The sequence below is a fragment of the Dermacentor variabilis genome, chromosome 3, assembly GCF_050947875.1.
Source record: "Dermacentor variabilis isolate Ectoservices chromosome 3, ASM5094787v1, whole genome shotgun sequence".
NCBI lineage: Eukaryota > Metazoa > Arthropoda > Arachnida > Ixodida > Ixodidae > Dermacentor > Dermacentor variabilis.
In genome coordinates this window covers 214,554,193-214,578,220 of record NC_134570.1, presented here as the reverse complement: position 1 = coordinate 214,578,220, position 24,028 = coordinate 214,554,193, and the positions used below count along the sequence as shown (strand labels likewise).

The following is a 24,028-nucleotide window of genomic DNA, read 5'->3' as shown; positions in this document are numbered from 1 at the left end:
TGAGCTCTCATGTGCTACAGCACATGCCGGATAGCGACAGAAAAATAACCCCGTGTCTTCTACAACGCTGCCCGTCGTCTGCTCTTTAGCTTCATTGCAAGTGACAAAAGTAGAAACAGCAGCTCTGCATGGCTTATACACTTGTTTACATGTACAGTAAAAGCTCGTTAATTCACTACTCATTAATTCGAAATTTAGGATAATTCGAAGTAGTTGCTGCGGTACTTCCAACAATGTATTGAAAGCAATATGTAACACATCCCGCTTATTCACACTGAAATCCGCACCGCCACCGATAATTTGAACTCCACATTATCGTGGATGGGGAGAGTGCTAGTGCGCGGGAGCACACTGGCATCGCCGCGTGGGTCGCGCAGCTTTGCTTTTTCGATCAGCAGCAAGAACGATAACACTGTCGCCGTGCGCCGTGTTCTTTGTGTACAAGCGTGCGAGGGTGAGCCGGCGAACGCGGCTCAATCTCGCGTGCGCGAGAGGGGAAGGTGGGGCGGACGCGCCTTCTCTTGTCGCGCGCGAGGCAGGGGGGTGAGGCGAGGGAGGGACGGGAGGACGATCTTGGCGGCTGCTGCTTTACGGCGCGGCCATGCGGGCGCCGCATCTTGAAAGCGATCTGCAATGTGGCCAAAGTGCGCGCCCGCGTGGGCCTCATCTTCAAAGCGATCTGCGATGTTTGCAGAGTGTGCGTAGTGCCGGTAGCTTCATATGCAATGTGCTTTCTACGTTTCGTTCGCGTTGAAGTGAGAGCTGTACGAACGTCAATTCGCTCGCTGCTACTGCTGCGTGTCCTCACTCCAGCGTTTTTCAGCGAGTTTCCGCGGTCATCAAGCGAGATGCGTTCATGCTTACCTGTGCGCGCGTCACACAGTGCTTGTTAATTTATTTAGTAAGCGAATACTTACAAGTTTATACGGCCGATAAAACTATTATCCTTACTTCATATAGCTATCTACTAATTTTTTATCGGAATCGATGCTTTGCTTTTCGCGCAAGTCTGCGATATTTTTTTTTTTTCTCCGCCCCAGTCAGCGCGACGAACGTGCGGATGGAGCAAGAGCCATCTCGACGTCGGGCGTGTCGAACCGCGCTGACCGCGTCCGGTTACGTTGGCTGCGCCAGTGCTTCGAAGTATAGACGTTGTTCACGCCAACGTGACGTAGCGTGTGCGCGCGTGCTCACGCCACGTCAGACTATATACACGCCTTAACCAAGCGATCTTTTTCTCTGACTTTCATTAGTTCGAATTTTGTATAATTCGAATTTTCATAGCATCCCCACGGAATTTGAATTAATGAGCTTTTACTGTTCATGGCGTATCAACTACTTGTTTTCCAAGCTTAAAATGAATCAGTTGCTATTGAAAAAGTACTTATATAAAACAATGCATTTATCGCAACCATTACAAACCTGGGGCGAGAATACGGTCGAGGCAGGAAGGTACAAAAATGCTTCATTCATCGTTTTAAATGAATGCTCTTGGTTTTAAATAGCATAAAATTTCTATTTTTTTGGTTTTGTGTTTTCACAATTTCACAGCACGTATTCTACAGCTTGCGCGTGCAGTGAACACTGGCGGACAGCAATCAATCGACGGTGCTACACACGCTCGAACACCGTCACTAGACGCTCGGCTATCTCAATGCTCACAATGATCGTTCACGCTAAGTTGACGGCGCCAAATCTTTGCGTTGAAGGCTTCCTCTGGAAATATTTTTTGTTGAGACACTCGTAGGTTTGTTTCATGCATGCAATTTTCTGATTTCTCTTGAGAACGGTATTGCTCCACCTGCCGCAGTTGCTCAGTGGCTATGATGTTAGGCTGCTGAGCACAAGGTCGCGGGATCGAATCCCGGCCACGGCGGCCGCATTTCGATGGGGGCGGAGTGCGAAAACGCCCGTGTACTTAGATTTAGGTGCACTTTAAAGAACCCCACGTGGTCGAAATTTCCGGAATCCTCCACTACGGCGTGCCTCATAATCATAAAGTGGTTTTAGCACGTAAAACCCCATAATTTTTTAATGGTATTGCTCACTTCACCCCGTCCGACAAAAAACGCAGCGACACAGTACACAAACACACCCGCCGCTAACAGTAGGCACCAGTCTTTGGAAAACTTTTCTCGTCGTAACATCGCTCGGGAGCGAAATAAAACATGGAACAAACACGCAGGATGTGTGTTCGTAGTGGTCGCCGCGGGATCCTGTTTTCAGACAAAGCGTAGTGCAGCGCCAGCGATGCTCACCGCAATGTTCCTTCGCCGGATCATGGCTCAGAATAAATGCACATGGCCCAAATGCTGCATAGTAAGCTCGTAGTAATATTTCCGGCATGATAGACCATCACAAACAGTTCTGGAATTCACTCTGACGAAGGGCTGAAGCACACAGCCGGCGCGACCTCATCCAGTTTGAAGTGCGGGTGGCCATCTTCTTCGTCGGCGGGCTCACCAGCCGTCCGGCTGATGACGTTAGTCCGAAGTGCGCGCCCATTAGTGGGCGCTTGTGTGCCTCCGCCTCGGAGGAGTAAACGCCCCCTTTTTTTCTAAAGTTGTATCTGACTATAGTTACTTGCAACCTCGCGCCATAGTCGCGCACACACAACAGCATGTGTGCCGCCATGCATGTGGGACGTTGTGTGCACCGCTCATCAACATGGACTTCTTTTACTTCGTAATATGCATAGAATAAAGCGAGAGTGTCTAAAATTATAATAACTGCAATTTTAAGCAATAATTATACTTCACGTAAGGACAGTCGACTTTCGTACAGTAATCTCTCTACCACATTTCAAAGTATCAAGATTTCTCCATGAGGCGCCACTTATTGGTTTTTTCTGATTTTCTTTGTCGATTTAAAATTCTGTTTGCTACTTAAATCCCGAACAGTGTGCTAGATTCTATCACTATAAGTCATGGGTCATTTCACTTCCTTCAATGTCTCAACACATTCTGGCCAGTTGTCAGTCTCTTTAAGGGACTCGTGTCGCAGAAAATCCGGAGTCTTGCATCCGACATCGGATGTTGTTTCAGCAAAAAGAATTTCCAACCAATTATACTCAGGCCCTCCATGTGGTGCAATAAATGTACTGAACTAATTGAATTTCTCAAGCTAAAATATGTGGAAAAATTGTGAACTACGACTTGCACACAACCTACAGACATCACAGCTCTCAGATTGTAATTTGACTATACGAGAAAACATCTCTGTTACACAAAAACTCAAAGAAACCCCTTCGCACAAACAGACCGGCCACAGTGTCCACCATTCGTGCGCACCGGCGCGATGGGTGTCTTGGGGGCTACGGAACGGCACGCCCGGTTCCTCGCAATACCTTGAAACTGCTCACACCGGGCAACGGTCACTTCCCGATAACAACAGAAAATGAAACTTCAAGGAGCGGGCTAAGCTAGCGCTGGGCTGGTGGGGCTTGTGGCACAAATCCACACCATCGAAGATGAGGGAGAGGGGAGGGCAAGGGGACTGTGGTTGCGAGGAAGGGCAGGAGAGAAGTGGATTTGTTTTTCCACCAGCTTGCTGGATGGCGGTCATTACCTCTGCCACCTACTGCCACTGAAGCAGCCGAGTTGCTGAGGCCAGGACTGGGCCTCTGCTGCTGCTTCCCTCTGCGTGCTCGCATGTTTTTTCATTCCTCTGCTAACAGATCGGCACTGTGTTTACCTTCTTTGTCCTGCGTTCTTAACGCAAGTCGTGTCTTATCAAGATGATGAAGTCATTGCCGCTGATCGTAATCATGTTGTTGTGATCCCTTCCATTGCGGCATCAACGCATTCAAAAGACAAGAAGAATGAGGTACTGGGTGTTGCCTTCCCGTCTTTATATTCAGGGTGTGTCTTGTACAGAATCAGATATGGCACACTGTCTCCAACAACCTTTCCATCAGAACACCTTGGTTTAGATGCGTCATTGTGAAAAAACAAGCGCGAACAAGACCAACCAAAACAAGCATGAGTAAGAGCTGACACGAGCAGACGATAGTGTGAAAGAAGCAGTCCAGCTGAACCCGACGTGAGTACGAATAGTGCAGTCAGATGGGTCAGCATAATACCAGTTTCCTGCGCGTACGTCAGTGCAGGGGCCACTTTCATTGATCTCCTCCACTTTCGGCTCGCTTGCCGCCATGGTGAGCCACGAAAAATCGGCCCACGACTGATCCCTCCTACAGCATGCATTTTGCCGCTAGTGTGGCTGGGGCATTATGACACAATGCAGAAACAGTGACCTTGCCATTTGAGAAAGGGTGAAATTTCCGCCGCAGTACTTTTTTTTTTTTTTTTATCACACGCGGCGTTGACGAGTCTTTCCAAGCATTTCCTCTATGTTGGGGTCAGAGCAATGCTGGTTGAAGGCGCTGCCGCGTGAATTGGTGTGCTGCTGAGAACATTGTCGGAGCGCAATGTGTTCGAATTAACCGTCACAAATGCTTGCACATTCGAATTACCAGGCGTTTCACCTACTGGAATACACATAATTTGACCACAGCACCAGTTCAAATAAACTGGAAGTTCGAATTAAGCGTGTTCGAAATAATGAGATTCAATTGTATCAGCATCTTGTGCAGCCTCTCTTGGCAGTGGTTATGCATGCTGATTTGTTCTCGTACACTTCGGGAGTACTGTCCACCTTTAGAAGTCCTTGAGATGTTCTAAATGGTGCTCTCACTATGAGTGGTGTACCAGCTGTTGTCTCTATGTGACAACTCGTGTTTCTTTCCACATGCCCTGAAACCTGGTTTGTACTGCTGTCCCCACTAGGCTTAGTCGTGATTCATCACCAGTGTGAATGTTGCAAACAGAGCTAACTTCAGTCTCCGACGCTTGAGGGGTGCTTTCAGTGCAGGGAGGCTCACACTGGCATCTTGTTTTAGAATCCTACTTAAGTAGAACATTGTGAAACTTTTCACTCGGCATTAAAGGCACACTGCCACTCATCACTTGGTGCTCCTACCTCACCAAATTTCTTCAACAGTGCATTTCTGTGTGCTCAACATATTCTGTATGGTTTTTCTGTATTTCTACACATTTGCTTTTGTATTTTATTTATATATATATATATATATATATAGCTTTGTGTTTTGAATATCTTATGCTAGGCTGCCTCTGTTTAGCAATATTCTTCTGAGCGTTAGACTGAAAGCTATCCCATCTAGAATTTGGCTACAGATCCAGATCATGTGCTTGCAACAATTTTTCCTGTAACAACAAACTACTTTCCTGATGCTGTGTTGTACCTTGCCTTGAGTATGTTGTGTCTTGTGTGCAGCAGTGTCCAGGAGCTGTGACAAGGCTGGCGTCTGCGGGACCTGTTTTTCCAGAATTGCATCCCTGTCGGCGAAGACGGGACCGATCGGCAATGGATGCCCACCCTGTTGTGTGTCGTCAATAAACCGGAGTGGGCCACAGGAGGGGCACCCTCCCACTTTGTCCTGCTGCATCTCCTGACAGGGTGCACATTTTGTCTGTGCCCTTGCTGCTGTCCTCCGTGTCATGTCTGCCTGCCCATCCCATGTCTCCTTGTGCTGCTTGGTCTTCCCATGGGCTCCCAACATACTGCTCTTTGGTTTACTTCCAGCCTTGACTGTGTCTTAACACTGCATTTCCACACACAAATGCCGGTCCATTACATCGTCCCACAGTCCTTTCACTAGTCAATATTTGTTTTCCCATAATGCTCTGTGCTTCATTACGGTTCAGTTGCCTTTTAAATTCATTCACGTGCAGTACAGCCCCTACTGCTGGTGCCAGACAAAAGCTGGCATCGATATTTGCCCTGCCAGTTGACCTTTGTTGTGATATGAAACATATCGCTCTGGCAATCTCAGTTCCTGGTCATATGTAGCAACAACACATAGTGGAGTCCTGCACATCTCGAACTTGAGGCATAGCATAGGGTTCTTTAGCCAATTATGTATAGCGAGAACACATCAGCAAATTAAAGTGCATGTAAAAGTAATTGGTGCATTCTACCCATGCCAGGCAGCTTCTTCGCTAGCCAAGCCAGTGTTAGGAAATAAATCGAGCAAGCAGAGCTTTGTGCCTCCAACCTTACCAGTTACATTGGGGCTTAACCTCTGTGGCTCTAGTTGTAGCGCCAATCCTTCTTGCGAGGCTGCTGTGCAGCAGAAGTGTGTATCCCTTTAGAGCCCCTCACTAAGCCACATAGAAAATTTTGGTTATACATGAGAAGTTGTCACGTGCCTTCTAGGGAGTGTTCTACCACAAACATTGTTCAAATTGGTTGATTAATAGTGGAGATAAAAATATTCCAGCGCCGCGAACCGATGGTTTCAGGAGGCAAGCGTCACCGCCAACATAGGCACGCTCTCCACTTGCCCCGTCTAGCTTCCACAAGCAAAGTTCCTTCCCTGCATTCTTTTATACCGGAGCTCGAGGATTTTGTGACGCATCCGTCACAGGCCCTGCCTTCTTTTTTTTTTTTCCTTTTTTTTCTCTTGCTTTTTTTCTGTATGGTGCACTTCCACTGACAGTGTCGCGCTTAAGCTGTAGTGTTTATCTCTCTTCGCGCAGCAGATGATTTTTTTTTTTATGTGCACGAGAACACATGACAAGCGGTATAAGTCAGTACTACACGAACACTGAAGCAGACACAATCGGATCACAGAGCATGATCGCATGCTAGAACACGTTAGAAAATTGCACAGCTTCATTATCTGCGTGCATGACTGAATGAAGGGAACAAGCAGACGAAACAGAAGTACATCTCTCTTGTTACGGTGCAAAGTAAAACAAAAAGACTCAGAGATTCGGTTTGTGTGTTTTATTATTTCTCTAAATATTAATTCATCTATTGAAGCAACATATTACACAAATAGCAGATATTGCCTGAAATAATTCTTGAGATCACGGGCCACTATGAGCAGCGTCGCAGCATAAACGTGTACGCAGGGGCCATTGCATATATACGTACGTCCCCTCCGGCTGGGAGCGTGATGCCAGCGAAGAAAAGGGCAAACGGCATTCGTGTTTGAAATTTCAGCTCTCCCTGCAGTGCGTAGGGATGTAATACCTAGCAGGCATGATTGTTAGTGCACATTGTACTCACTGTGCTTGTCAGCTCAATATGGCCAGATCTGATGAGGGGCCCTTTCAGTCACCCGGTACTGTACTCTTCTATAGCACAAGAAAGTGCAATGAATATTCCTTGCCCTTACTGAATACTCGGTAATTAACATCTGCTTCTCATAAGCCATGGAGCCCTCTTTAACTAGCTTTATTCATCGCTGCAATAGTAATGCTGTGGGTGACTTGAGTGTTCTCTTTGCTTTGTCACAAACGGGTGCTTAGTTTTTAGTGCTTGCAGAAACTTACTGTTGCCACAATGATTTTCTGAGAACATGTTTGTTTTGGTATAGAGTAGGTACTTCAGGTGAGTTACGTTCTCGATAACAGTGATGCGACATGTGCACGCATGTTTCATTACACTGCAGACCACACCTTGGCCCAAGCAGGATTGATATAATCAAGAACAAATACAGTCACAAGCAATCAGTAAAAACAGACACTGCTAAATTGTTGCCTAATCACGCTATGCTAGTACAAGGGAAAACACTGGGAAGGTGGGAGATGGAAATTCAGGACAACGAGCAAAACAAAAACAAGGTGAAAGCAAGAGTCAACGTTTTGACAAGTGGACTTGTCTTTGTCTTCTTCAAGGCGACATATGCTTTCTTCACCGCTGTATCTATAGGCGAGGTTCTTCTAAAGGGGAGAGGGCATAAGGTGGGTCGGTGCTGCAACGAGCGAAAGTGTGTTAGCGGCGAGGGTGTCGAATTGAGAATAAAGGAGTGCTGTGCACAAGGCCAGGAACACTGCCATCTGTCAATCTCGTGTCAAAGCCCGTGTGTCAGCCGGCATATCAGCAGCATGCACAGCAGCCCTCTATTACCCATTTCGCTGGTGGTCATGGGCCATAGTGTCTCTGAAAGAGATAATAGAAGAAGCGGCAGAAATCAGTGCTCACGGAAAAAAAAAAAATACTGAAATGGAATAAATATATAAAAAAAGAAACGGAAAGAAGAAGAAAAACACTAAGACACCAAACTAAGTGTTGCCTATAGCTTGAAATTTAGCATAGAAAATAGATTCTAAAGCTCCCTTTGAAACGATTATGCCTATTAGTTGCAATGTCTTGAACTTGTGGATAAGGTATGATTATCTGCATTTTATTTCTCATTCAGAACGGAAATTTGACTAAGATGTAGAGTTTAAGTTCATCAAAGTTATGACGTGATTGGTTGAAATGCTCAGAGATGGCATTGGGAAGCTTTGTAGCTGTGTTCACGCGATGTCCGTTAAATGTGACATTCATTGATTGTCCCGTTTTACCGATATAGTGTTTCTTACAGAAGGAACATTGAAGCATATAAATCACATCCAAACTTGTACAAATAAAGCTAGATTTGACTTCGTGTGTATAACTATTTGCGGTACTTTTAATTTTAACGTCATTTTGAAGGTGCCTGCAGGTTTTGCACCTGGGACAGACATGTTTTTATTACGGGGGAATGATGGCTGACTTTTGCGTACATTAACATTTCTTTAAAGTTCCTGTTGCGGTGATAGGTAACCCTTGGTACATCTGGGAATGCTTTTCTCACCATCAGCAGCAGCAGCCTGTTTTATGTCCACTGCAGGATGAAGGCCTCTCCCTGCGATCTCGAATTACCCCTGTCCTGCGCCAACCGATTCCAACTAGCACCCGCGGATTTCCTAATTTCATCACTCCACCTAGTCTTCTGCCGTCCTGGACTGCATTTCCCTTCTCTTGGAACCCAATCTGTAACCCCAATGGTCCAACGGTTATCTAACCAGCGCATTCCATGACCTGCCCAGCTCTGTTTTTTTCTCTTGATGTCAATCAAAATATCGTCTATACCTGTTTGCTCCCTGATCCAAACCGCTCACTTATTCTCTTAACGTTATGCCTAGCAATCATCGTTCCATCATTCTTTGCGTGGTCCTTACCTTTATCTCAAGCTTCTTTGTCAGTCTCCAAGTCTCTGCCCCATATGTCAGCACTGCTAAAATGCACTGATTGTACACCTTTTTAGTCATAATGGTAAGCTTCCAATGAGGCACTGACAATGTCTGCCATATGCGATCCAACCCATTTTTATTCTTCTATAAATTTCCTTCTCATGATCAGGGTTCCCTGTGATTAGTTGACCTAAGTAAATGTACTCCTTCACAGACTCTAGAGGCTGACTGGCTATCCTGAACTCTTGTTCCCTTTCCAGGCTAGTCATTATTATTTTTGTCTTCTGCATATTAATCTTCAACCCCACTCTTGCACTCTCTTCTCTCCGTTTAGGTTCTCAATCATTTGTTGTAACTCGTCTGCATTGTTGCTGAATAGAACAATGTCCTCGGCAAATCGAAGGTTGCTGAGATATTTACCGTCGATTCTTACTTCTAAGCCTTCCCAGATTAATAGCTTGAATACTTCTTCCAAGCAGACAGTGAATAACATTGGATAGGTTGTGTCTCCCTGTCTTACCCCTTTCTTTATAGGTATCCTCCTGCTTTTCTTGTGTAGGATTAAGGTAGCTGTGGAACCTCTAGATATTTTCCAAGGTATTTACGTAAGTGTTCTGTACTCCTTGATTACATAATGCCTCTATGACTGCTGGTATCTCTACTAAATAAAATGCTTTTTCATAATCTATGAAAGCCATATAGAGAGGCTTATTGTACTCTGTGGATTTCTCGATAACCGAACAGCGTGCAGCAGCGATGTCATCGTGTTTGAACTTTATACAGAATATGACGGCGATGGCAGAAATCCGCTTGGAGTGTCCATATAACTGCTATCGCAATAAAATCGAACACTGCGCAACAAACGTCTTTGTGGACATAGCCTAGGGTCGAGGCTCAATGATATTACCGATATACTTAATCCTAATCCAATTTTCAGAGTGGAGCTTTGAGTGATATATATTTCTCTGGTTTGAATATCTTCGCGTGATAAGACGTATTGATCAATTGATTCAATTTCCTTATTATTGTGGAATGGAGGGGATAGGGTGTATACACTGAAGCTCGGTCGCAACGCGACGCTGCGATGCCTCGGCACAGGTTGCCACATTTGTGGTTGCTCTTCAGCAGACGATGTGTTCTGCCCGGTGTTGCTGTGCAAAGGCATCTTTATTTTATCGCGTGTGGTTCCGCTTCGACAAGCAAACTACCATTCATTGTTTCACTGAATGTTTTGTGTGAACGTGCAATATAGTGAACTTGGTGGGGTAGGTGTGAGCTTTGCCTAAATATGTAAATCGATCTTCGAGTATGAGCTTGTGGGTCCGGACGCATTAGCACAGTGCATGGTGTGGTTCACGCGCTTGTTCTAGCAGGTCAAGAAACAAGCACAACAATGCCAGTATTCGATGCCAGCATTCAAGGGCGAGATTCTATGACGTGCTTACGTAGCCAAATGTGGGAGCAAGCATCTGCGTTTACGAGCGTACAGTGTATTGAACTGTGTCGAACTTCAGCAACAGCCCGTATTCCTTTGAAGTAATAGTTCTGCGGAAACCCGCAGGGTGAAGTAATTAAGGGAAAAGGAGACATCCACCCAATTGTAGCATTTGCTACAAGAAAACCCATACCTTGCAATTGAAGAAATATTAGTCCCAGTCTGCGACTAATATTTCTCTAACAAAGTGTAAAACATTTAAACATTTACAAAAACAATATGTTAACAATAACACTCCTGCGAAAAATTTACACGAGCAGCCAAGAATACATTTCGTTACTGCTACTGTGTGTGGTTAAGCTCTGTGCCACCAGGTGGCTACACCGTGCAGACCATTCACATGAGCGCTTCTGCCCATCTCGTGAAACGACACGGTCTTGTGCTTACCCTAATAATGGACTCGCGAAACGCTATTGTGGTAGTAATCCTCCGGTGTAACGGGACGGCCGCAAATGCACAAATTCTGGCGCTGATCGGATAGCGAGTCAGATGCGCTACAGTCAGTCCGCTCATCTGCTGCTTTGCAGGGGGACATGATGTCGCAGTTTGACATATTGCCAGTCGCTACGTTTGCTGTCTACAATGCAACAAAATCTAATCATAGTGCTCTCGAATGGACAGACCGACTCTGACCGCGGAACTCTCGTCAAAATGGAGCACGTTGTAACACAAGCAAACAACGCTTGCTGTGTGCCGGAAGTGCTTAAGTGTAGTGAGAAATTGTTCTTGTGCATTCTCTTTCTGTTACATTCTATTTATAGGAACAAATTAACTAACATTTCAACTATTACGAACATAATTTGTTGACCATAAAAGTGGAAAAATTATCGATTGCCTGGGCAGCCAATCAGATAGCTCACCCTATTGACGTCAATTGGTTGATTTACGTCATATAGGTAGGGGTGGCTGAAAATTCCACCGAGCAGTGTGCTGTGATCAGCAATGATGCACATTTTTAAAACCTTATAATATATTACACGCTTTACGTGGAGCACTTAGACGTGTCAATTAATGATCAGAAGGACATACTCTAATGACTCAGTATGTTTATAAAAAATCATTTCAGGGCCTCTTTAAGCTCTGTGCCAATGGGTGGCTGAACCGTGCAGAGCGATCAGGCCGCTCACATTTATCTGCTAAAGAGTACACTAAAATTCCTTCATAAGCTTGAGTTTATGCCTCCAGCCATCCGTTGAAACAACCAGCTCACCTGTGGTTACCGGAATACCAGACAAGTTCAGCATATACTCAGCGACAGAATACTCGCAACACACGCTGCTTCGACAGCTCTCGCTTGGTGTCCACTGCCAAGCAGCTCGCAGTGAGTTTGGAGAGGCTTCGCGCGCGCACGCGCTCCTGGAGAACAGGAAGTCGACGGCACGACATGCCATCATGACGCAGAGCCAGTGAAGGCGGCGCTTAGCCCCGATCACTTGGCGAACGAGTTGAGGAGAGAATGCATGACTATTGAGGAGGGTCACTTGCATTCGTCTGTAGCTCTCTTAATATGAGACATTTCACAAAAATTGTGGTGCAAATGATTAACTTTAGCTGTACCCTACACGTCTACAAAATTTGACCGAAGCATTTCAGGGGCCCTTTAAGTGTTCATCATTCGCGTCACTGCCGGTGAGTGCCTTCATCTGCTCACCTCGCATGCACTACAGGAATAGTCAGAGATGCGATGCTAATCTATCTCCGTCGGAAACATTTAGAGAGATTGTCTGGGACTGGAGCAAGTGCTGTTTATCGATGCAATCAAGTGGTAGGTAAGAAGGTCCTAATAGAATTGGTAATTACAACATTTGTGGAAACTTCCTGTACATCAGAACTAAAGGTGGGTTCAGAGTTGAACCTCCAAGATCGCGTCTGCTACAATGTTGCGATTGCTGGCCATATGGCTATAGTAGTGCAGGGTGCAGGTCAAGTCAGCATTGTTGCACATGTGGGGAAGAGCACGATCAAAGTGATTGTAGCTCCCAAGATGCCGACTCTGTGGTGGAAGTTGATCACCCACCTGTCGGATGACAGCGAAAATGCATGCTGCTGGCCGAGCGCTGCCGAGGAGATAAAGAACACCCTGCCGCTTCCTCGTTGCCAGTCACAATGCAGCCGACCTTTTTCACCGAACGCACGCTTGAGAGCAGCACAGTACCACTGCGTCAACGCTCCGTCACGTGGCTTTTTTTTCTTATTTCGCGGGCCTTCTTTGCAACCCGGAAACAGGGACTACATGAGACGTATCGTATGGGAAACAACTTGATCAGTGGTTTCTGAAGGTGCTCTACAAATCTGCATATCATACTTGAGGTCCTGAGCCTGAGCCCATAATTAAACAGTTGGGTAATTAAACTTAAATATTTAGTGAGTTATGTGGGAAAAAGAATTGTCTGAGGTACTTTAGGCAAGTGCGAACAGTATGCATTAGATTCAATTCGCTTCCGACTCGCCTTTCATTTTTAAATTTTTGGCTCAAGTTACGTGGGACACCCTGTATTATCGTACAAACCTACCGCTATGCCACAGAAACCTGATTAAACAAGAGTCTCCTTTCACTTAACGTGAGAAACTGCTCGATATTGGTTTTTCTTCTTAATAATCCCGTTAACATATCGCTATCCTACCATCTCGAGACTATACCTCAAGTGGAGTCGGTGAAGTACTTAGGTATAGTCTAGGATGATTCCCTCAATTGGCTTGGCCATGTTGACCATATAGTTGAGGAAGGAGTGAGAGCATGCAACAGTCGGTTGGAGGTGCGGAGAAACCCGTTAATAATCTATAAAAATTATATGCGGCCCATTTTATAATTTGAATGTGTACTATTTTCTGGTGCACCAGCTTATAAATTACGCCCCCTTGTTCTGCTTGAGCGGGAAGCCCTGCGATATTGCTGCGGATTATCGAAATTTGTTGCTAATAACGTATTAGATCAAGAAGTCGGGTTGCCTTCAATATTGTGCATATTTCGTTTGCTGACGGTGCAAAATTTCTTAAATATGTACGAAACCCCTATTAGAAGATTGGAAAACATTCATTTCCCAGCCTGCATTATTCTTCAGAGTACACTGGCTTCAGTTTCATACACCACAGGTGGTCTTTGTACACACTGATTAATCACTTAATTGTGTACATACTTGGGAGGTGCCATCTGTTCGTGGTTTGCCAGAGCGTCTACAAATCATCTATGATGGCATCTACCCAAACAGTGCAAAACTTCTCATGAGACCGTCTATTACATTTAGATATAGATATAGTCATTGGAACAGGTGCCTCGCAATGTGGAGAAAATCTGGAATTGGTATTTTCGCTCTTGCTCATATTCAATCAGAATTCCGGACTACTTATCTGTATTTCTGGCTGAACTTATAGCAGCTAGTGCTAGCCTTACATAAACTAAATTCATCAATATCGACGGTAGTCGTAATAACGGATTCTTTACCTTTATGTACATCGCTCACAACAAATGCTACAAACCTTTTACTTGCACTTCATTTTCTAGTGTCTGCCCACATAAATTTAATTAGATTACTTTGGGTGCGTGCATGGTCATAAGGGATTGTACGTGAACGAAATGGCTGACAGCCTCGGAAGAGCAGCCCTCAATGGCTCTGTACTATCATTACTTCCTACATTGGCTTACCTAACTACAGCTAGATTCAGGAGATATGCAATTGCTCAAGACTTTTTGAACCCTGCTAATCAAATTTTTAGGAATAACGGCACCTCCTCCTATTCCCAAGGCAAAAAAGAATCATTTCCGCCAGAAAACTGTAGTAATTTTTACCCAATTACGCTGTCGAACACCAATATTAAACTTTTATCGTCACAGGGCTGGTCTGGCACCCTCCTCTCTGTTGCCTATTCTGTGCAGAAGATAAGACCATAAATCTTTTCTTTTTTTTCTTATTCTGCCACCGTTTTTCTTCTTTAAAGAAAAACATTCTAGACCCAACGTTCAGGCAACTTGGTTTAAATTTTTCCGTTTTAAGTATTCTTTATCTGGAGCCTCCTCTCTTGGAAACTACCACAGGGATGTTTGCTCAGCCATGGAGGAATTCATAGTTGTTTCAAGGCGATTCTCTTAAATTCATCAAACATTCTTTTAACCGTTTCCACCTGACAGTTTTACCAATTTTCGTAATAGCATATTCCTAATGTCATTTAAATCTTGGCCGTTCCCCCGCAGTGGGTGCACGCCATCGTAGAATGAAATCCTATCCTGTCCTACGATTTCCACGGTCTTTGTGTCTTGGTGATCATTTAAAAAAAAACCTTAACCCTCTCCGGAGACCGTAACAGATTGATGGAATGTGCGGGGTGAGACTAACCCAACGACAGAAGCTCTACGCCCTGGACTTCACCGTAGCCGCCACCTTCGCCGATCGAGATGTCTCAAGTACAGACCACTGATGCGTGGGGGGCCACTCCTACAGGTTCCTTGCCATATACTACCGAGTGCCACCGAACTAGGGCAGAACCTCAGGAAAAGACGTCAATGAGTGGCTCAAAAACTATAAGCGGTTGAGCAGAAACAACGGCTGGGACTCGGCAGCACAGCTCAGTCATGTATTTTTGCTAACACTGCTCTCGTGTATGAAAACCACGAGGACATGGGGAAGACTTCACAACTTGGTGATTGTTTCGTTGAGGAAGTGCAAAATTGCTTTGGCAATTCTAACGCGAGGAAGAAGCGAGCGGAGCTGACATTGGCTCAGAGGGCACAGCTTTCAGGGGAGACATGTGCCACATATATAGAAGAAATTTTGAAGTTGTGCAAGATAATGAATCCCAGGATGTCTGAAGAGGACAAGGTTGGACACATACTTAAGGGGCCAGCCGAAGACGTGTACAATTTCCTGATTGGCAAAGAGAACCTGAATTCCTTGTTCGATGTGATGCAGCACTGTCGCACGTTTGAAGCGCTGAAGATGCGATGGATAGCTCCGAAATTCGGCCATCTGTTGGACGTCCCAACAGTGGCTAGTGTTGACACGTACAATGTCGCCTCGTTGACAATGCGGCAGATTGTAAGAGAAGAATTGCTTCGATGGCAGCAACTTTCTCACTGCCCCAGTGGCTTTCAGGACTGCTATTCGAGAGGAACAGAACGTGCGTGGATGCCGGGTGCTCCGGCCCCATGGCAGCCATCATTTAATGCTGCAGAATTTTAAAGAGAAACTGCGATCTGGGTGCTCGTATCGGCCGCCCTCCAATTACGAGTGGCGTTTTCGCTCGCATCGTTTTCCTCAATGAATGTCGGCTGACTACTATCCCCATGAAGAACGATATTGCTATTCAGTGCCTTCTGAGAGGCCTGCAGATTACTCCGAGCTGCTGCTGATGTCTTGACCTCTTTCGGTGTGCTACAGCTGTGCCGTCCTGGGTCACATCTCGCGATATTGCAACTACCGCCTTTCATACCAGAGAGAGGCCTGGCTCATGTCTTCCCAGCCTTTGGACTGCCCGTTCTCCATGCACCGGTTTACGCTACTCCTCCCTCGCCGGCCTCTGGTCAGAGCTTAACGCCGCCACCAGCTCCACGTATTCCACGAACCCCGTCGCCGCGACAAAGCACGCAGTTACCGCCGCCGGAATACTAGTCAGTGCAATCAATGGGGTTGAGGCTGCAAGATACCAGGGCACTATCGACAGATATACCACCGTCAGTGTTTATACTGAAGAACAAAGTTCATGTACTTGTTGATGGCATACCTACCATGGCACTTGTGAAAACAGGCGCGACAATTTCTGTGATGAGTGTCAATTTCAAGAACCTTCTTGGATTGAAAATTATGTTTTGCCTAAGCAGTGGTGCGACATTCCGTGGTTTGAGCACTGATGCGCTGTCCTGTGGGAGTTTGTACTGTGGACGTGTTTTTTGCGGCAAAGTGTTTCCCTCAGAATTCACGGTTATTACATGATCTGCACATACATTATTTTGGGAATCGATTTTCTGCGGGAGTGTGGGGAAACTGTTAACTGTAGAAATGGGCACCTTTCTATCCACGGTAGTTTCCATCCATAGTTATCCACGGAGCTGCGCTCTAGGAGAATTCATTTCTCGATTAATGCGTCTTCGTTGTCTCCGAGGGCAGTCGTTCCTGCATTTTCAGTAACCTGTTTTAATAACGACCTTGTCATGTTCGATGCCACGCTGGAGCCGATTCATTTGACCTGTGTGAAAAAGAACATTTTAGTTCCCCCAATGCGTGGTGTCTGTAGTTGAAGGTCGAGCAAGTGTGTGGACAATTAACAGCTCAATGGAGCGCCTCCAGTGTTGCCTCGTGGCATCAGATTGCTGTACTCAAATCCAAATCTTCTACGACTGGTTGCACTTGTAGATGTTACAGGCAAGAATGGAGATCTAGGTTTTCCAGGCTCAGAAGCTTCACAACTTCTGCCAACGATCAGCACGAGCGAATGTCATACACTCCTGGGCGTTCTCTCCAAGCATTCAAAAGTGTTGGACTTTTCAAAAAGCAGCAAAATGCATTTAATTCCAGCGTCTTGAACATGTCATCAGGTCAACACCACTTCGGCACATCCCATATTAGAAACCTTACAGAGTGGCACCATCAGAGCACAACGTACATCATCCACGAGCAAGTGCAAGAGATGCTAGGAAAGGGAGTAATTCAAGAATTGGCAACTTCCTGGGCCTCTCCCGTCGTTCTTGTTAACAAGAATGATGGAATGACAAGATATGCGGAGATTTCGCGTTGATTATCGCCCACTGAATTCCGTTACTAAGAAAGATGTCTATCCGCTGCCCCGTATTGATGACGCCATCGACTGTCTGCATTCCGCTTCCTTTTCCTCCGTGGATCTGAGAGCCGGTTTTTGGCAAATCCCAGTGCACCCAACTGACAAGGAAAAGACGGCATTCATTACGATTGATGGGTTGTGCGAATCCAACGTCATGCCGTTCGGACTGTGCAATGCACCGGCGACATTCGAAAGATTCATGGACACTATTCTGCGTGGTTTGAAATGGCAGATTTGTTTGTGCTACCTTGATGATCTCCTAATTTTTGGACGCACATTTCAGGAGCACAACACTCGACCGTCCTGCTGGTGTACTCGACTGTATCGAAAAGGCTGGTCTTGAGCTGAATTCAGTAAAATGCCATATTGGCGAGCGCGAAACAGTCGTGTTAGGACATCTGTCGATAAAGATGGCATTAGACCGATCCACAGAAGACAGCAGCCGTTGAATTATTCGAGCAACTTAAATCTATCAAACAGCTTCGTAGCTTTGTAGGGCTCTGCTCATATGTCCGGCGTTTCATGCTTAGTTTCGCAGATGTCGCCCACCCTCTGACGAATCTTCTGCGTAAGGACTCTCCCTTTCAGTAGACCCCTGAGAGTGAAGCCGCTTTTTGCCAGCTGAAGTTTTTGTTAACTTCACAGCCAATACTCCCGCACTTCGATCCTTCGTCCCTAACAGATATTCACGCAGACGCAAATAGCGTCGGCATCGGTGCCTTTATTGTTCATTGCTCTAGCAATAATGAACATGTCGTAGCGTACGCAAGCCATTCTTTAAGCAAGCCTGAACGGAACTACACTGCGACGGAACGGAATGCCTAGTGGTAGCATTTGCCGTGCAGCTGTTTCGCTCGTACGTCTATGGTCGCCCGTTCACCATCGTCACAGATCACCATTCTCTGTCTGGCTAGTCAATCTTCGTGACCCATCCGTGGGCACCCATGGGCACCCGCTTCCTGCTGGTGGTTCTGGAGTCTCGTTACACATGTGTTTTGCGCGTTAGGCACGATGACGCGACCTCTGGTCACTTAGGGACCGCGCGAACCTAGTCGCAGCAAAGAACAATTCTACTGGCCTCAAATGCGCAAAATAATTGACAGCTATGTTGCCATTTGTACACAGTGTCAGAGCCACAAGCGACATACCTCAGCTGCAGTCGGTCATCTGCAGCCAGTAACTCCCCCCCCCCCCCCCCCCCCATTACGCAAGGCGGATAATTGTGTGTACCGACTACCCGACGCGGCATGGCGAGACGGCAGCCCTCCACCACTGCAGCCAGGTTTCTCATTTTTTGCTGCATTCAATCATCCTCCGAAACGGGCCGCCTCGCGTGATAATACAGTTGATTGATTGATGGACATTGTTTTTTGGTGAAAGGGCCAGAAATGGCCAGAGAGCGCCATGGCACTTGGTGATGAATGGCAATGAGAATAGTTGAATACAGTGGAAATCGAGTGGCCGTATATTGGCCTGAAATATTCGCTGTAAACGGTTTAAAATATGTGCCTATTAAAATAATGTCAATTAAAAGTGAGTGCTATATGGTTATAAAAGTACATTGCGAAGGATTAGATACTAAAACGGGTTAATTTATAGCAGCATAGTGCCTCTGCAGAGCCCTTCAGTGCAAGGGCTGTGAGGCATGTGCTCTGTAAGTGACTGCATTGCAGCTACAGCCTCTAAGCAGAGGCTGTGCTACAAATAGCCTGGCCAAATGATTTCTATTGCCCTTCAGCGCAAGGGCTGTGAGGCATGTGCTCTGTAAGTGACTGCATTGCAGCTACAGCCTCTAAGCAGAGGCTGTGCTACAAATAGCCTGGCCAAATGATTTCTATTGTATTTGTTTCTTAGGATTTGAGTACTGATTTAAAATTTAATGGAGGGTCATTGCCTAAAAAGAAGGCTGGGTACAATGGTATATTATGACGGTATGAGGAAGGGAATAACTTTTTTCTCTCCTTCTAATAATGGGCACTGAACGAGAACATGAAGGACTGTAAGTCTAATGCTACAGCTAGTGCATGTCGGTAAGTTAGTTCCCGTTAGAATATACGAGTGAGTGCTACAGGTGTGCCCAATTCTTAATCGACAGAGCAGTACTTCCTGGTGTCTTGTTGAATTCTCAGAGATCCAGTTCCCCATTTTTGGTTTAAGTGCAGTTTGTTGGATACCCGAGTGTCCCATTTCCTCTGCCAATATTTCCGTAGTTTATACCGTAAAAATGGCTTAAGATCTGTGTACGGTGCAGGTATATTGATGTTTGCTACAGATCTACCTAGTCCTTTCGTCAGCAGCTACGTTGCCCTCTAGGCCTCTATGGCCAGGCACCCAGCAAAGAACAATTATTTGGTTCGACATGTATGCTGAGCATAGAAGGTTGTAGACTTCATTATAAGGATAGAGTTTTTGTGTTTCGTAGACCAGATATTCCACTAACAACGCTTAATGAATCTGTGAATATGACAGCCTTCATTATACCTGTTTGTTTTATATAATACAGTAAAACCTTGTTAATTCGGCCCCAGTTAATTCGGACGCGCCGTCTGGTCCCGTCAAACATGTACATAACCCTATGGCACGGCACTCCCGTTAATTCGGACATACTTGGGTTACTTCGGTTAATTCGGACAGTTCGCGGAGCTCAGAGGCACGTGAGGCATATAGGATCGGGTGCCAGCGATGGAGTCTCCGATTAGCTTGCGCCGATCTAGAAGGCCATGCTTGCATGTACTGGGAATGCCGAAAGGCCGGAAATACGTCAAGGCAGTCATGTTTATTTTATTGCTACATAATATACAAACCTACGTCTCAAAATACATGGCGGCAATGACGTACTGGCTTTCCAGTCGCTTTCGGCTATACACCCTAAAAAAATTTTGCACACTTTGGGGTGTATATCTGGCACACAACGATAATCGTCATCTGCCTTGATGCGTTTCCTTTCTTGAAAACTCGGCTCTGGCTACTTTCCTGTCGAGAATGCTGCATCACACTGATAACGCGCATGCCGTTCGTGACTGGGAAGTACCGAGCTCGCAGCGTTATAAAGAAAGAAAACGCGGGCAAGACAGATGACGATTATCGTTGTGGGACAAGATACGCCCCAAAGGGTGTAAATTTTTCTAAGCCCACTTAAAAAGGTTGCACCCTTTGGGGTGTATATTTGTCCCACAACAATAATCGTCATCTGCCTATAGCTTGCGTTTCCCTTCTTGAAAACTCGGCGCTCGCTACTTTCCTGTCGAAAATGCTGCGTCACACTGATAACGCGCGTGCCGTTCGTGACCGGGAAGTACCGGGCTCGCAGCGTTAAAGAAAGGAAACGCGGGCAAGACAGATGACGATTATTGTTGTGGGACAAATATACACCCCAAAGGGTGCAACTGTTTTTAGTGTAGAGTGTATGCCATGCTCATAACGCGCGTGCCGTTCGTTGTCTTTTCCTCGTCATCTGTCTTTTCCTCATTTCCTTTCTTTAACACTGCGTGCCCGGTACTACTCAGTAACGAACGGCATGGGCGTTATCGGTATGACATACCATTCCCGACAGGAAAGTACACTCTAAAAAACGTTTGCACCCTTTGGGGTGTATATCTGACACACAGCAATAATCGTCATCTGCCTTGATACGTTTCCTTTCTTTAACGCTGCGAGCCCGGTACTTTCTAGTAACGAACGGCATGCGCGTCATCAACATGACATAGCATTCCCGACAGGAAAGTAGCGGGCGCGGCGTTTTCAAGAAAGGAAACGCATCAAGGCAGATGACGATTATCGTTCACTCTTAAAACGGTTGCACCCTTTGGGGTGTATATTTGTCCCACAACAATAATCTTCATCTGCCTTGCTTGCGTTTCCTTTCCTGAAAGCTCGGCGCTCGCTACTTTCCTGTCGAGAATGCTGCGTCACACTGATAAGGCGCATGCCGTTCGTGACTGGAAAGTACCGTGCTTGCAGCGTTAAAGAAAGGAAACGCGGGCAGCGCGGATGACGATTATCGTTGTGCGACAAGATACGCCTCAAAGGGTGTAAGCAGTTCTAAGAGCGTTATGTGGCCGATATACACCCCAAAGGGTGCAATCTTTTTTTAGAGTGTAGCGGGTGAGGCGTTTTCAAGAAAGGAAACGCAAGCAAGGCAGACGACGATTATCGTTGTGTGTCAGAGTTACACCCCAAAGGGTGTAACGTTTGCCTACACTCTACACTCGTACACTCTTAGAAAAACACCCTTTGGGGCGTATCTTGTCCCACAACAATAATCGTTATCTGTCTTGCCCACGTTTCCTTTCTTTAACGCTGCGAGCCCGGTACTTCCCAGTCACGAACGGCATGCGCGTTATCAGTGTGACACAGCATTCTCGACAGGAAAGTAGCGAGCGCCGAGTTTCAAGAAAGGAAACGCAAGCAAGGCAGATGACGATTATTGTTGTGGGACAAATATACACCCCAAAGGGTGCAACCGTTGTAAGAGTGTAGGCGAAGTTACACCCTTTGGAGTGTCCCTTCTGCCACACAACAATAATCGTTATCTGCCTTGGTGCGTTTCCTTGAAAACGCCGCGCCCGCTATTTTCCTGTCGGGAGTGCTATCATGCTGATAACGCGCATGCCGTTCGGTACTGGAAAGTGCCGGGCTCGTAGCGTTAAAGAAAGGAAACGCATCAAGGCAAGTGACGATTATCGTTGTGTGGCAGAAGGGGCACTCCAAAGGGTGTAACTTTGCCTAGGAGTGTAGAGGGTTTTAGAATAGGGGTCCCCGAAGAGCTTTGCGGGTGTTAGCGTTGGGGCCAAGGAGGATATATACTATATATCCTCCTTGGTTGGGGCACGCAGGAGTGAATAGGTTTAGAATAGGGCTTCGCTTTGCGGATAGCGTCTTGCGCTGACAGCGCCACTACGGCGTCAAAGAAAAACTATTAAAAATAATTAAATAAGATATACCATTTTATGATAGGAATAGTAATTTTGACTTGCGTGTATTCGCGTTTAATTACAATTTAGAGGTTATTCTGTAAGCAGTAAACGCGCTTAGTTTTGAGCAACCAACTTTACGTACGTTCACCAGCCAAGCTTATAGCCGTGTTAGGTCTACGAGCCATAAAATTCACAATTGAATTCGGAATCAGCGGTGTCTGATGAATCAATCTTCATAACAAACGCTAGTTGAGAGAAAGCGATAACCGCAGTTACTTCTCCTATACACTCTAAGAACAGTTTACACCCTTTGGCTTGCCCCTTCTGCCACACAAAAATAATCGTCATCTGCCTTGATGCGTTTCCTTTCTTTATCGCTGCGAGCCCGGAACTTTCCAGTAACGAATGGCACGCGCGTTATCAGCATAGAACAGTTTACACCCTTTGGAGTGCCCCTTCTGATAACGCGCGTGCCGTTCGTCACTGGAAAGTTCCGAGCTTGCAGCGATAAAGAAAGGAAACGCATCAAGAAAGATGACGATTATTTTTGTGTGGCAGAAGGGGCAAGCCAAAGGGTGTAAACTGTTCTTAGAGTGTAGCTTGCGAACTTCACGCGTTCCCACGAATCGAACCTAGTTTGGTTATGGTTTGGGGCTCTAGGTTAGAGCCGTCGCTTCGATGGGTGCCGCCATGTTTGACGCAAAGCTTTTGGGGCCGCTATTTGGGGTCCCGCTAAATCGGTGAAATAGCGTTCCCAACGCAAAACCCAAACGCAGTTTGCGTCTCGCGCTTGCGCAGTGGCTTCGACTCTATTTCTTTTTGGGACCCCTATTCTAAAACTCTCTTCTTAAAACGGTTGCACCCTTTGGGGTGTGTATTTGTCCCACAACGATAATCGTCATCTGCCTTGCTTGCGTTTCCTTTCTTGAAAACTCGGCGCTCGCTACTTTCCTGTCGAGAATGCTGCGTCACACTGATAACGCGCATGCCGTTCGTGACTGGGAAGTACCGGGCTCACAGCACTAAAGAAGGAAACGCGGGCAAGACAGATGACGATTATCGTTGTGGGACAAGATAATCCCCAAAGGGTGTAAATTTTTCTAATGCCATGTTCGGCTGCATGGTCGTTTCTGAGCGCTCTGGAGCGCTCTCGCGAGCGGCGTTTTCTTCGGCTGGTTGAAAGAGGATGCGCGCCCTGCGTTCGGCTGGTTCTTCACGATTGCTCTCCTCCATCTTCGGGCGCTCTGAGGTGCTCCGAGCCCTGTCGTCGGAGCAGTCGTCGAGACTGAAACGTCATCACGGCACCGCAGATTGATGCTGTTGGCGACGGCCCACCGTGACCTAGGCAACCTCGGCCACTGCATGCTGGCGTCTCGACGAAAGCTCGTCCCACCGGCGCGTCCGCCGGTTTTCCCGGCAGTGCCAGGAGCTTTGGATGGACTAAACATCGGACGTTGGCAGTAGTCATGTGGTTTCGCATCTGCCATTTCCTCCTCCGAGAGCGAGTCGTGCGTTCGGCTTGCGCGCTTGTCCTCTACCTCAGAGCTCGGGGAACGCCGGATCTGCCCTACTCTGCTTCGGGGGATGGAGGCGAACAGTCGAAGATACCATAAGAGTGAATACACTCTTAAAACGGTTGCACCCTTTGGGGTGTATATTTGTCCCACAACGATAATCGTCATCTGCCCTGCTTGCGTTTCCTTTCTTGAAAACTCGGCGCTCGCTACTTTCCTGTCGAGAATGCTGCGTCACACTGATAACACGCATGCCGTTCGTGACTGGTAAGTACCGGGCTCGCAGCGTTAAAGAAAGGAAACGCG

The 24,028-nt window shown here is 46.4% G+C and overlaps 1 protein-coding gene and 1 long non-coding RNA gene across 5 annotated transcripts in view; one reads left to right on the top strand and one right to left on the bottom strand.

Annotated features, from left to right (window-relative positions):
• The window catches only part of LOC142576632 (protein RER1), a 57,585-nt gene extending 52,128 nt beyond the window's left edge, over nucleotides 1–5,457 (top strand). For 2 of the 4 annotated variants that reach the window (XM_075686840.1, XM_075686842.1), the window contains exon 7: nucleotides 5,299–5,457. In XM_075686840.1, the coding sequence (XP_075542955.1) occupies nucleotides 5,299–5,314 (16 nt within the window). In that variant the 3' untranslated portion in view covers nucleotides 5,315–5,457. Of the gene's footprint in view, nucleotides 1–5,295 lie in introns of all 4 variants that reach the window. The other 2 variants (XM_075686839.1, XM_075686841.1) reach the window with 1 other exon arrangement.
• Nucleotides 5,458–6,808: 1,351 nt separating this feature from the next.
• On the bottom strand, nucleotides 6,809–12,732 carry LOC142576633 (uncharacterized). The gene is made up of 2 exons (XR_012826903.1): nucleotides 12,542–12,732; nucleotides 6,809–7,971 (listed from the first exon to the last, which is right to left on the bottom strand). It is a non-coding gene; the product is annotated as an uncharacterized LOC142576633 (long non-coding RNA).
• Between the last annotated feature and the right edge of the window lie 11,296 nt (nucleotides 12,733–24,028).